Source organism: Apis dorsata, unplaced genomic scaffold (genome assembly GCF_000469605.1).
Source record: "Apis dorsata unplaced genomic scaffold, Apis dorsata 1.3 scaffold_92, whole genome shotgun sequence".
NCBI classification, from domain to species: Eukaryota; Metazoa; Arthropoda; class Insecta; order Hymenoptera; family Apidae; genus Apis; species Apis dorsata.
The window spans coordinates 548647-561135 of record NW_006263390.1 but is presented as its reverse complement, the minus strand read 5'-3'; the positions used below and the strand labels follow the sequence as shown (position 1 = coordinate 561135).

At 33.1% G+C, this 12489-nt stretch overlaps 1 protein-coding gene across 1 annotated transcript in view; it reads left to right on the top strand.

Moving 5' to 3' along the window:
* The window catches only part of LOC102678573 (lysosomal-trafficking regulator), a 16320-nt gene extending 3999 nt beyond the window's left edge, over positions 1–12321 (top strand). Inside the window, exons 5-35 of the mRNA XM_006611665.2 lie at positions 3–2180; positions 2283–2348; positions 2629–2783; positions 2863–3104; positions 3210–3379; positions 3461–3979; positions 4224–4328; positions 4417–4726; positions 4805–4959; positions 5038–5259; positions 5365–5561; positions 5630–6079; positions 6167–6484; positions 6563–6679; positions 6747–6947; positions 7041–7301; positions 7376–7766; positions 7845–8275; positions 8364–8596; positions 8674–9008; positions 9096–9319; positions 9420–9581; positions 9643–9887; positions 9956–10022; positions 10095–10245; positions 10326–10466; positions 10544–10761; positions 10833–11184; positions 11286–11422; positions 11503–11738; positions 11810–12321. Of these exons, the coding sequence (XP_006611728.1) occupies positions 3–2180; positions 2283–2348; positions 2629–2783; positions 2863–3104; positions 3210–3379; positions 3461–3979; positions 4224–4328; positions 4417–4726; positions 4805–4959; positions 5038–5259; positions 5365–5561; positions 5630–6079; positions 6167–6484; positions 6563–6679; positions 6747–6947; positions 7041–7301; positions 7376–7766; positions 7845–8275; positions 8364–8596; positions 8674–9008; positions 9096–9319; positions 9420–9581; positions 9643–9887; positions 9956–10022; positions 10095–10245; positions 10326–10466; positions 10544–10761; positions 10833–11184; positions 11286–11422; positions 11503–11738; positions 11810–12290 (9470 nt within the window). The 3' untranslated portion in view covers positions 12291–12321. The remainder of the gene's footprint in view (positions 1–2; positions 2181–2282; positions 2349–2628; positions 2784–2862; positions 3105–3209; positions 3380–3460; positions 3980–4223; positions 4329–4416; positions 4727–4804; positions 4960–5037; positions 5260–5364; positions 5562–5629; positions 6080–6166; positions 6485–6562; positions 6680–6746; positions 6948–7040; positions 7302–7375; positions 7767–7844; positions 8276–8363; positions 8597–8673; positions 9009–9095; positions 9320–9419; positions 9582–9642; positions 9888–9955; positions 10023–10094; positions 10246–10325; positions 10467–10543; positions 10762–10832; positions 11185–11285; positions 11423–11502; positions 11739–11809) is intronic.
* The last annotated feature ends 168 nt before the right edge of the window (positions 12322–12489 follow it).

The following is a 12489-nucleotide window of genomic DNA, read 5'->3' as shown; positions in this document are numbered from 1 at the left end:
TTCGTACGAGTCGCGTCGCGACACGGCCGAGAGCGGAAGCAGCGAGTCCGAATTCGTGACGGATGGTGTAGATCAGTCTCGATCTCTCGCGTTGAAGATACGCCTGAATCCAATGGATTTCGAATACTTCACTTCGGTCGTAAGAAGCGACGAGGAACAAAAATGGCAAACGCCGCTCTATGAACTCCCCTCCAGGCCGGCGAAGAAAACACCGAAGGATTACGTGGACGGGCGGATCGAGAATGTTCTGGGCTCGAGGATCAGCAATTTCGAGACGAGCCTGTTGATCATTCAGTTGCTTCAAGGATTGCGCGATCACGATACACCGGCCGAGCAAACACCCGCCATACAAGTTCTAAAATTCGCACTGGACACATTGTGGTCCCTTCAATTCGGTATAGATGGCGGGAGGTTGACCGGGGCCGAGTGCGCCATGTTGAAAGCCTCCGCTGCAAGGCTAATGCTCACAGCGTTGGAACGCGTATTAAGGGCGAACGAACCGACCACCGCCGTCATTCACAACGGTTTGTTGCCGATGACTCTGAGATTGCTCGAGGATGCTTGCAGCAAACCTGTGAACGTGCTCTCGGCCGAAGAAGGCTCCCTCTTGCAAGAATTCATTTTCGCCACCATATACGGAGTAATAACGTTTCTTTATTGTTTGCTGCATCAACAAGGCACAACGACAGAGAAATTGTCCGATTTTTTAGAATTGTTTCAATTGTTCACCGAGAGCCAGGATGGGAGGCTGGTGGAGAGGACAATTTTTGCGATTCTTGATTTACCGAGCGTCGATCCGTCGAGATCAGTAACGCGTGCTCGAAAAATCATCGATATGATAGGCTCGTTAACGAGTAGTTTAAAATCCGTGCGACGCGATATCTGTCATGTGGCCAATTGCAACAAAGGGAAACACAAATCTTGCATCGATAACGTTCAGATTTATCACCATTCGGATATATTTGGGGCGTCGTACTCTCAACCGATCGTCGGTACGGTTATGAAACAAGCATGTTGCATCTCCTCCCTTTTTATGATACTCGCTAATCTTCTCAAACACTCTCATCCTTTGGTCACCGAGTTACAAGTTAGATTGATCAAAGTTTTCACCACAGCAGGCACATGTTGCTGTTTCCCACCGAGCATACTCATGATTAGTATCGCCACTCTTTTGAAGAAACGTGATCCGCCAACTTATGTCACAGCCGTCGCATTTTTAGAGCGTATCTTTTTCAAAGAGCTTGGTGGTTACGCAGAAACAGAGGTGTGCGCCGTCTGTGACAGGCCCTCGACGTATTCCTGGAATTTTTTGGACATGTACACAGATTTGTTGACACCGGACGATCCAAAATTGTGCCACACCGTAATGGCGCACTTATTAAAAATTAGCCCGTGTTCCAAATTCCATATTAGGCGGGAATTACTAGTCAAAGTTTTCTATCCAATCTTCTTGAAAGCTAAAACCTATTACACAGCCGATCGAGAAAATACGATCGCCAAGTTTCTCATTCAATCTTGTCTATGTGCTATGTCCTGCTTGATGATAAATGCGCAAATGTGCGAGGCATTCACCGAGATTAATGGATTGGAGGAAGCGTTGATCTTGATGTCCGACACGACTTTCACGAGGAACGTTTACGCTTTATTAGAAATCAGCGTCATTGTGGAGATATGGAGGACGAGTCTTTCCGAACCCGATTCTTTCGACAATATGGAGAAATTCGCGGTTCGATCTCTGTTCAATTCACTCGAGACAGAAACAACTGAATTATTGTCCGTTTTCACGAATTCTATGGATACCCTCGTCGATGGCAAACACGTTGCACAAACGTTGACACGATCAAATCTTCGAGATATCGAGGAGACAAGCGCCATCTTAGTGCAGGAATCGAGCACGTTCCAAAAACAACAGGTTGCAGAGAGAAAATCGCCCGATACGATTTCATGGGTTCCAAAAGTATGTGACAGTGCCGAGATCGATACATCGTGCCAGGATCAGGGAACAGGCGCGATCAAGAAAATGAATCTGTATCAGGCTAGCGTCGCGTGGAGAGCCGCAGCTGGAGTAGCTCTTTGCAGTCCAAAATTTCGAGCTCAATTGTCGTCACACTCTGTGTCGCAAAAATCTTTCCAGCTTTTCATAATGCTAGCCGTGCATATATCCACGGATAGTATCATGGGTACGTTTGTAATAACGACAGATTGAATAACAGATATAGTAAAAAAAAAAAAAAAAATGTCAGGATAAATTTACATTTACACAGGATTTTTTCCCCTTTTAGATATCAACAAATCAGCTCACAGACTCTTCGAAGCTTTGCTCACGTGTTGTTTAACATCCCCGTTGTGTAAGTACTTTTATGCATACAACGAACGTGAATTATATTTATTCCGAATACGTTTCTGTCCATACGTACTTTTTCGCCGCGCACATCTGTGGATTAAAATCCCAATAAGCTATGTGAATTTATTTGGATAAAAACAGTTTAGAGAATACTTGACACAAGCGAACTTCTTTCGCTTTCTGTTCTCAGTGAATTTAATTTTTCACGAATAATATTATTTTATATATATGTATATACATTCAATAGTGGTTATTTCATATAAAATAGTTTGTGATCGACACAGGTGATCGAGACATAATTATGGAATTGGGAAAAGCTCTGATGAACACGGGAATTAAATTAGGTCGTGGATTAACCATCATCGTTGAGGTATTATTGAAAGTCTCTATGTTAAAACCAGCACAAGAAGAGACTGTACCTCAATATACTCGTCCTAGGGTAAATTTCGTTCTATTTCATTTTTTTTCCGCCTTTCATTGATTTCTTTATTTATTTTCGATATCGATTTTTGTTATAGTTACCGTCAATGACACTAGACTCAATACCAGATTGTGCCGCCGATGATAGTAGTACAGGTGAATACGTGACTGCTGATGATGGTTACGAAGCAGATGTAGAAGTACCAGCGCAAAGCTTTCAGAGTAATACCGTAAAAAGAAGTAATTCCTTGGGACCGGTGATTGAACCCAGAGGCCATGCAAATGCTCATCCAGCATTATGTTTATTGGCAGTTGATTTGTTAATTCATTTCAGCGAGCAGTAAGTATTTGATCATACGAGATATAAGTTAACACACGAGTAATTAAATTATTATTATTATTATTATTATTATTATTATTATTATTATGGATGACTTCTTTTCAGAGGTTTGAATGTTGAAACAGCATCCATTATAACTACTGGCTTAAGAAAAGTTGCAGTCACATGTAGAGAAAGTGCTTCGAGTTGTGCCGCTCTTGCGGGAGCAGGAGTAATTACAAAAATGTTACATGGCTTTAAACATATATTTACTAGTAGAGATACTGAATATCAAGGTATTTTTAATATAAATTATCTTTCCTTTCTAATATAAATCTTTATCTTTTTTTATGATATTACATAATAAAATATTTTAGATCTGCAACATGCTGTATTAGAAGTGTTTACTTTGTTAGCGACACAATCGATTTCGCCAACGGAACTAGTCATGTATTTATCTTTATTCAAAGTTGACACGCCCCCGCTACTATCGTTGCTGGAACCACTTTTTCATCTAATTCTAGCTGCACGCCCGCAACCTAATTTCATCATATCTTTTCCTGTATCCTCTGATAGTATAATATTATCGAAAATTCAATCGGAAAAATATAAAAATTTGGAAAAAGTAGAAAATCTCGTAAATAATTTCCGAAAAAAGCATTTTACATCGGGAATATGCAGTCCATGGTCTGTACATGCAACGTGTTTACCAATTGGCCCAGAATTAGCTTGGCCTGTTTGGTTACATGGTTGCTCTGTTTCAATGTGGTTAAGGGTTGAAAGAGGATTACCTGTTAGTAGCAAAGGAACATTGATTAGTACCTCACCGTTACTCGATTCAGATAATGAAAGTTTATCGGATTGGGGTATTCTATCTGACAATTGGAGTCGCGAAGGTTGGTAAAATCGTTTAATATTCCTTAATAAATAAAGGGATATATTCATTTTAATACTTTCTATTTCAAATTTATCGTTGCAAATTATCGAAATCTTATTTCGATTATAATAAATCGTTACAAGTTTATCAATTAATTATATTAAATTTAGCAATAAGTTTATTATTTTTTTATCCAACGCATGTTCTACACGAATTATCGTGGAAAGACCATTCGATGTCTGATCTTTTCTTGGGTACATCAGTCGTAGCAGGTTCCTCATCTCCTCCTACACCAACATCGATTATTCATATGATGTCCATCGGATTTGAGTCTCTGGTGCTTGAAACATGGTTGGATCTTAGATCAGGTAATTTGATCTTTTAATTTTTTTTCCCTCTTTATTTTTTTTTTTCTGATATAATTATTGTATTTAATTCTTTCCTTTTATATTCCAGACAAGTTAATTTTACGATTAACTCGACCGGATGACAAAACGAATCGAACTATCTCTGAAACATCTGTAACTGGTATGCTTCCTTCGGGTCAATGGCATCATTTAGCATTGAATTTTAAAGACACGGTTTTAAATAAACATAGCGCGGTGGTCCAGGTTGTGCTTTGGGTAGACGGCTGGAGAGAAATCAATGCGCAATTACCATTTGATGGATTGTTAGTGAGAAAACCTGGAACTACATGTGTTCTATTAGGACAACTTGGATCTAGTACTATCGGTGCTTGGTATCTTGGAAACTTAATGGTATTCAGGTATACTTTTATCAAATAATAATTAAATTATCAATTGCTTGTCACCTTGTGTACTTATTGCTAAAAATTTATTTGTAGGTGTCCAGTATTTACTAAAGAAAAAGCATTGTATCTGGCAAGTTTAGGACCTAATTACACTAATCTTGCGGAATGTATCTTAAGCACAGATAAACCAGATTTTACATCATTAATTATATCTGGCGCTTTAGATGGTATTCGAGAAATAAAATTTGGTAAATATCATAATTTCGAATTGTTATTTTTATTTTGGAACAAATATAGTAAATATTTATGTTTAATAATTAACATAGAAGGAGGAAAATTTGATACAAGTCGAAGGAAATCGTATGGCGGAACGTATTTAAGACACGCTGTTGAAACTAAAGTATCAGAGGCCAAAATTGATTGGGATTCAGTTATGGATGCTACAAATTCACATTTGGGTGAATTGCAAGATAATTTACTTCTTAATTACGAGGCCCAAAATCCTAACATAGTTCATTTATATCCTCAGGCTATCGCAAATCCAGCTGGTAAGTTTATTATTATTAACTTGTATAAATTTTATTAACGTATTTATTAACGTTATTAATATATTTAGTGTCTTTTATCTGTATAAATTACATCTTTATTTTCAGCTGTGGTAAGAAATCTATTTCCTGGTCAACCTGGTTTTAGGGTTGTTTCTGCACCGGAACATAGAGTGTCACAGCAACCACCTTTATCTGTGGCCCCGATACTTTCCGCTCGGTTAGAATGTCAACAATATCGAGGTCTTGTACCTGCTGCCATTTTAATAGGCGGTATACCTGTATTTTTATATTTGTTCGCAAGAGTAAGTACGTTTATCATTGAAAATTACAATTGTTTATAATCGTTATTAAATGAATTTACTGCGTATAGGTAGTTGAATTAAACTCTAAAGAAGAAGAACAAGCATTAGCTCTTTCAATAATTCTACATTTAATACGAAATGATTCCGAATTTTTAAATCAGTATCGATCAGAAGGTGGAACATCCTTAATCTTACGCATTTTAGAATCATCACGATGTCACGCAGGTAGACATATTCTGAAAGCAATGTTAGATGCAGCTTGTGATAGTTCGATCTTAATAAAAGATATCGGCAGCGGCAATCATTTGGTCTCACAAAATTGCGAAGCTGTCATCACGGATCCCGAATTGATCAAAGGTGCATTGACCGCGTGGAGAATATGGGCCAAACATGATACATTAAACTTGCTATTGCAGGCATTGTTATTATTATTAAAAGATCAACATTCACAACGTGAGTTTAATGCATCTCAATTAAATAGGATTGGAGTCGTTGATACTATTTTAACATTATGCAAGGTAATTTTATATTTTTTGCAAATATTATGCTTTATAATATTATAATATATATAAGGAATTTATAAAGATATTTAATTTTTATTATAGGAACATTTTATGTATGAAGATTTGGGTGCTACGCTTGATTCCTCAACCGGAACTGCAGTGGTTGAATTAATTAGGGCACTTATGGGAGCACCTCCAGAATTTGCTCATTTAGTAGCTATTACTGATTATTTAATTCTGGTTCATCAAGCATCCGAAACTTATATTACACACTCGAGACACAATATATATTTTTTATTACCTCCTATAGGGGAAAAGAAAGTTGTGAATATTGCCTCTACAATAACTTCTAGTTCTTCAGATGAATCTATAAAGACTTTTGAAAACAATAAATTGAATAAAGGTTTAACAAATTCACAGGTGAATATTTAGTCATTGAATAATTTAAAAATGATACAAATAATAAAAGTTAAGAATCAATAGATATTATTTTTACAGATTCAAAAAAATAGAATGTCTAAAAGAAAAGAACATCGAAATGGACTTTCTCAGGATACTAGTGCTGGAGAGGATTCAGGAATCGCAGCTAGTGATGGATCTAATCCTGTTGGTAATGTAAGTATAAAATTAACTTTATTAATTATAATTTATTATAAACTTTGATATTTTTTTCTTTTCTTAGGAAAGGCAATCGATATGGACTGACGAAAAAAAAGCTTGTCAAGGTCTAGTTTGCGAAGGACTTTTATTATTACTCCGTGATGCAGTTAGAGTTTTACCTGACAGTCAAGTTGGATCGGTTTTAAAACATGTTTTAAGAGCTGAACTTTTACTTGTATTGGCTAATAATCCGGATACTAGAGTTCGTACCGCGTTAATTAAGGTACATATAGAAAAAAATTTAAAAAAAATTTAAAAAGAAATCAAATTTTATTTTTATGCCATTACTATAATATTATGTAAATAATTTTTATAGCTCGTTCAAACATATTTACAACGTGCTAGTGATGAAGAAGTCAACAAATTTATAAAACAAAAATATTTTATACATTTAGCAAACCAAATAGCATTATATCCTGGAAATGAATCATTAATAATTGCTTTAGAAAATTTAGCTTTGCGAGGCCCAACTCTGGCTGCAATGCCTCCATTACTGGCTATAATAGCTAAAACAACAGTTACTGAATCAAATATAGCCAAACCAATAATATCATTTATCACTGATATAATTGCAAAGGTATTATAATGACATTATAATTCTATTTCACTTATTAAATAATATTAATCATATTAATCAAGATTTTATTTTAGAATCCCACTGCTCTGAGATCGCTTTTAGAACAAGGTTTAATTGAATCTTTAGTACAAGCATTAGTAGGAAGTGCTCATAAAAGTGGTTCTACATCCCTTTATCGAGATATTCATGTACTTCTTGTTACTATTGCTACAAAACTTTTGGAATCTCCAGGAAATCATCAAATGCAGGCTATTTTAGATTTGCATTTAATATTGAACCATATGGAATTGAAAGAAAGATCTCATTGCATTAAAAACAGAACATGTGTGTCAATTGTGAGAGATGCACAAGTAGCACTTTTTGATGGAGAACTTGATGTGCTTACAGCAAAAGTTTCAAATCAATCAAGTTTTCGATTACGTAGTACTGCATCATATTTGGCCTCAGCTTCCCATATAACTTCAGGTAATATTTATACTACAAATAGTAATATGAAGATGAGATTTATGTAAGTTTCATTATTTTATTAGTATATTTTTTCAGTTTTCACAACATCTAGTAATCAAAGTGATGGTTCTCAATCATCTAGTTATACGAGTTTGCATATACCTTCTGTTATAACTACCCGTGAACCAAGCAAAGGAGAATTACTCGAACGATTTCGTATTATTCTTACGCGTGCTGTCGAATTTATAACGGCAGCCGATGAATCACCTTCTGGAAACGAGTTACAATTAACTAAAAGATTATTATCAATTCTATTACATGGTTTTTGTAATCCACTACAAAAGAGAAATCATTGGAGCAGTGGATGGTCAACTAGACATGTTTTAAGAAAATATACAGCTAAAATAATGGTATGGTTACTTGGACCACACCAAAGTAATAATACTAGGATTTTTGCTGTCAGATCATTAATGGAAGAACCAAAAACTCGAGAAATTCTATCTTCTCTTCTCGAAGTTCATCCACAAGTGAGAGCTTCTCGATATTTTTTTTTTATACATTTGAATTTAATTTTTTAATAATTAATAATTATTTTTAATATATTATTTATATTAGGTAGAACAAAAATTTACTGTATTTTTTTGGGATCTTTTACAACGACGAGACGAAATGCCTAGTGCTGACGCTAGAATATGTGTAGAATTAAAAGAAGCTTTGAATATATGGGATTTGGCAAAAGGTATAGAAGCTAGTCCTGGAATATGGAATGAAGAATTAACTTTGCTTAGAAGAGAACTAATGAGAGATCGAGATATATGGATTGATAATAATCTACCTGCAATTCAAAGGTAAATAAAAAGTGAATATAATATGGGATATAATATAGTTGTATATTCCATTTTATAAAATAATTTTTTTTTACTAGAATTGCCAATAGGTTTGATGTACTTGCCAAACAACTAACAGAAAGTGCAATGGCTATAACGCGTACAGTTGTAGAAGAACAAAATCGAGAACGTAAAGTATTAATGGAAAGACTGAAACATTCAAGAACAATGGAAGCTCAAGCAATTGCTAAATGGAGAGATTTAGCAAGACGTTTGACTCATGAAAGAGCACCTTGGTTCTTTTCAAATAGTTATCCAAAAAGTTGGGAATTGGATCCTACAGAAGGTCCTGCCAGAGTTAGAATACGATTACAACGATGTCATTTAAATATTGATCGAAGATTTTTCTTAAATGAATATCAAGATAAACTAGGTTTGGTATTATTCTTTTATTAATTATTTTTATTCAATTTTATTTATTTTCATATTTATTCATTTCATTTTTTATTTTAATATATAGATACAGTGGGAGTTGAAGCACCTTTATCTTATTTATTTACGACTAATCGACAAGATGCAAATGCTACAGCATTAATTGAGCGATTGCATACTAGCGAGAGAATACGTAAAATGTCTCAAGCAAAAGTAGTTACACCTAGAGCTGAATTAGCTGGTGAAGTTCTCATTGGTGAAACGTGTCTTTATTTTATTCCTGATAATCCTGATGTTTTGTTACACACTGATGTACGAAGTTTCTAACTTTTTCATATATTTTATTTATTATCAATTATTTTCATTCTATTTTTTATTATTATATGATTAATTAGATATATTATAATTATAGATAGCTTTAGGTGGTTTGGATTTAGCTATGGTGGGTGGAACAGCTTGGCGTCTCGAGGACATTCGAGAATTGCATAAGAGAAGATATCAATTGCAAGAAAGAGCTATTGAAATATTTCTTATTACTGGAAGAACTTATTTATTAGCATTTAATTCTTCAAAGGTATATTCATTACTGTGAAAATATATATTGCATAATTTATAACGATATATTCAATTTATAGGAAAGAGATGAATTTGTAATGGAGTTATCTACTTGTAATTTACCGAGACGAATACCAGGTGATGATTTAAGTGAATCTATTTCACTATGGAGAAGTGGAGCATTGACAAATTGGGAATATATTACTTGTCTAAATAAATTAGCTGGTCGTTCATATAATGATTTAATGCAGTATCCTGTATTTCCATTTGTATTAGCAGATTATATAAGCGAAAAAATTGATTTAAATAATCTAAAAATTTATCGGTAAGTATTACAATAAAAAATAATAATGCAATTAGGAAAATAATAACGAAAATGATATGTTCTTTCAGAAATTTTAAACGTCCTATGGCTGTGCAAGATAAAAAGAATGAACAACATTATATAAATAACTATAACGTAAGAATGATTTATTTTTATTAAAATATTATTTTTATTAAATATATTTCTATTTTATTTATTATTTTATAGTATCTTAAGCAAGCCTTATCAGAAGGTTTAAATTTAATTGCATTGAATCAAGAACCATTTCATTATGGATCACATTATAGTAATTCTGGAACAGTACTCCACTTTTTAGTACGATTACCACCATTTACTAGCATGTTCTTATGTTATCAAGGTAAACTTTTTTCATAAATATATATATATTAATAATATATTAATATTGAGACTTAATTTTTTTAATTTTTATATTTGAAGATGACAATTTTGACATTCCTGATCGAACATTTCATGCTTTGGCTACCACATGGAGATTAACTAGTTGCGATTCAACAACAGATGTAAAAGAATTAATTCCTGAATTTTTCTATTTGCCTGAATTTTTATTGAATTCTGAAGGTAATATAAATAATTAAATATGTTTCAAATTTAAATATGATATTTAAATTAATTCAACAAAAAACTTGTTATTAAAGGATTTAATTTTGGGATTCGACAAAATGGTAATCGAGTAGGAGACGTTGAATTACCGAAATGGTGTGGAGGTGATGCACGACTTTTTATTCTTGCTCATAGAGCAGCACTAGAAGCAGATCTTGTCAGAGAAGTTTTACCTTATTGGATCGATTTGGTATTTGGATTTAGACAAACTGGTAGACCTGCGGTGGAAGCTATAAATGTTTTTCATCCTGCGGTATGTTGAAAACAATATTTATATAAATAAATATAGGAATATAATTTGAATATAGGAATTTATATTTTTAGACTTATTATGGATTCAATGTTGAACAAATAGCTGATCCTTTAGAACGTCAAGCATGGGAAACGATGGTACGAACTTATGGTCAGACACCTGCGCAATTATTTAGAGTTGCACATCCTTTACCAATTCAGAATCTTGGAAATACAGTAGTTCATAGTTCATTACCGCAAGTGATTGATGGTGTAGATGGTATAAAATGGGGAAATTATGTCGGTGCTCCTGGAAATGAACCAGTTTTATGTTGGAAACATAAACATAGAGCACCTTTAGCATCTTTAGTTCCTTTAATTACTGGTGATGTTTTTGGATTACCAAGTTATACAACTTTATTACTTGCTTACACAAAAGAAAAAGGTATATATATATATATATAATTTCAAACTTTAATAATTATTAATTATTTAATAATTATTTTTAGAATCAGATTATATATACATATATAATAATATTTCTAGGTACAAATATGTTAAGCGGGACATCTGTATTGGCGGCCGCTTTAGTATCATGGAATGGTACAGATGGAATTGCAAGATTAAAATATAAAAAAGAACAACCACCAAGACCATTAATCAAATCTTCGGGTCTCGATCCAGTAAATAGATGAATTAATATTTTTAAATTCTTTTTTATATAATAATTGTCAATAACATTTTTTTCTTTTTATTTTTTTAGATTACAATTTTAGGATCAGCACCAGATTGTGGACAATTATGGATAGGTCATTTATCTGGTAGAATAACCGTGCACACATACACAGTTATAATAAGCAAGATTGATTTTAATTCAACGCCAGCATCGATTTTGCTAGCTCATCGAAGTAGAATAACAACAATATCTTTATCTCGAGCATTTAGTATCGCTGTAACAGGTGATGCAATTGGTGTTATCGTTATTTGGGATTTAAATAGGTAAATAAATAAATAAATAAATAAAAATATATTATACATTTAAAGTTATTTTGTTATTTTTCTTTTTGTAGTTTAACATATATAAGATCGATATTCTGTGATCAAAATTATCCTATTCGTTTATTATCGATTAGCGAAACTCTTGGAGACATAGCAGTTACCTATGAAGTTCCTAACATAAGTGAAAATACGTCTTCCAGTGAATCCGAATTGAAAGTATTTACAATAAATGCAAGAGCAGTTGGATCAATTTTATCAAAAACAAAAATAACAGCTATTTGTTATAGCAATGCACCAGAAGGAGTTTCTGTGAATGTTATTGCAACAGGATTAGATAATGGTGTAATAAGATTATGGAGTAGCTGGAATTTAAAATTAGTCAGAGAAATTATAAATGGTATGAGAGGATACGGAGCAATAATTGCAATAGCATGGGCTTTAGATCAACATCATTTTTATGCTGTAACAGAAGATTTCACAATTCTCATATGGGAGGGATCTAAACGTCTAAGTAATGGTACACCAAAATTTGTAAATTTAACATCACTTTAATATAAATAAACTAAGTCAAAATATTTTTTAAGTACGTGAACAAGATATTATTTTAAATATTTTTAAATAAATATTTTCATTTAATTAATAAGTACTTTGCAAAAAAAAAATATAAAAAAATAGAGATTTTTATGATTATAATATTAGTGTTAAAATAATTTTATATATCAGAAATTTTAATTTGATTAATAAGTATTTT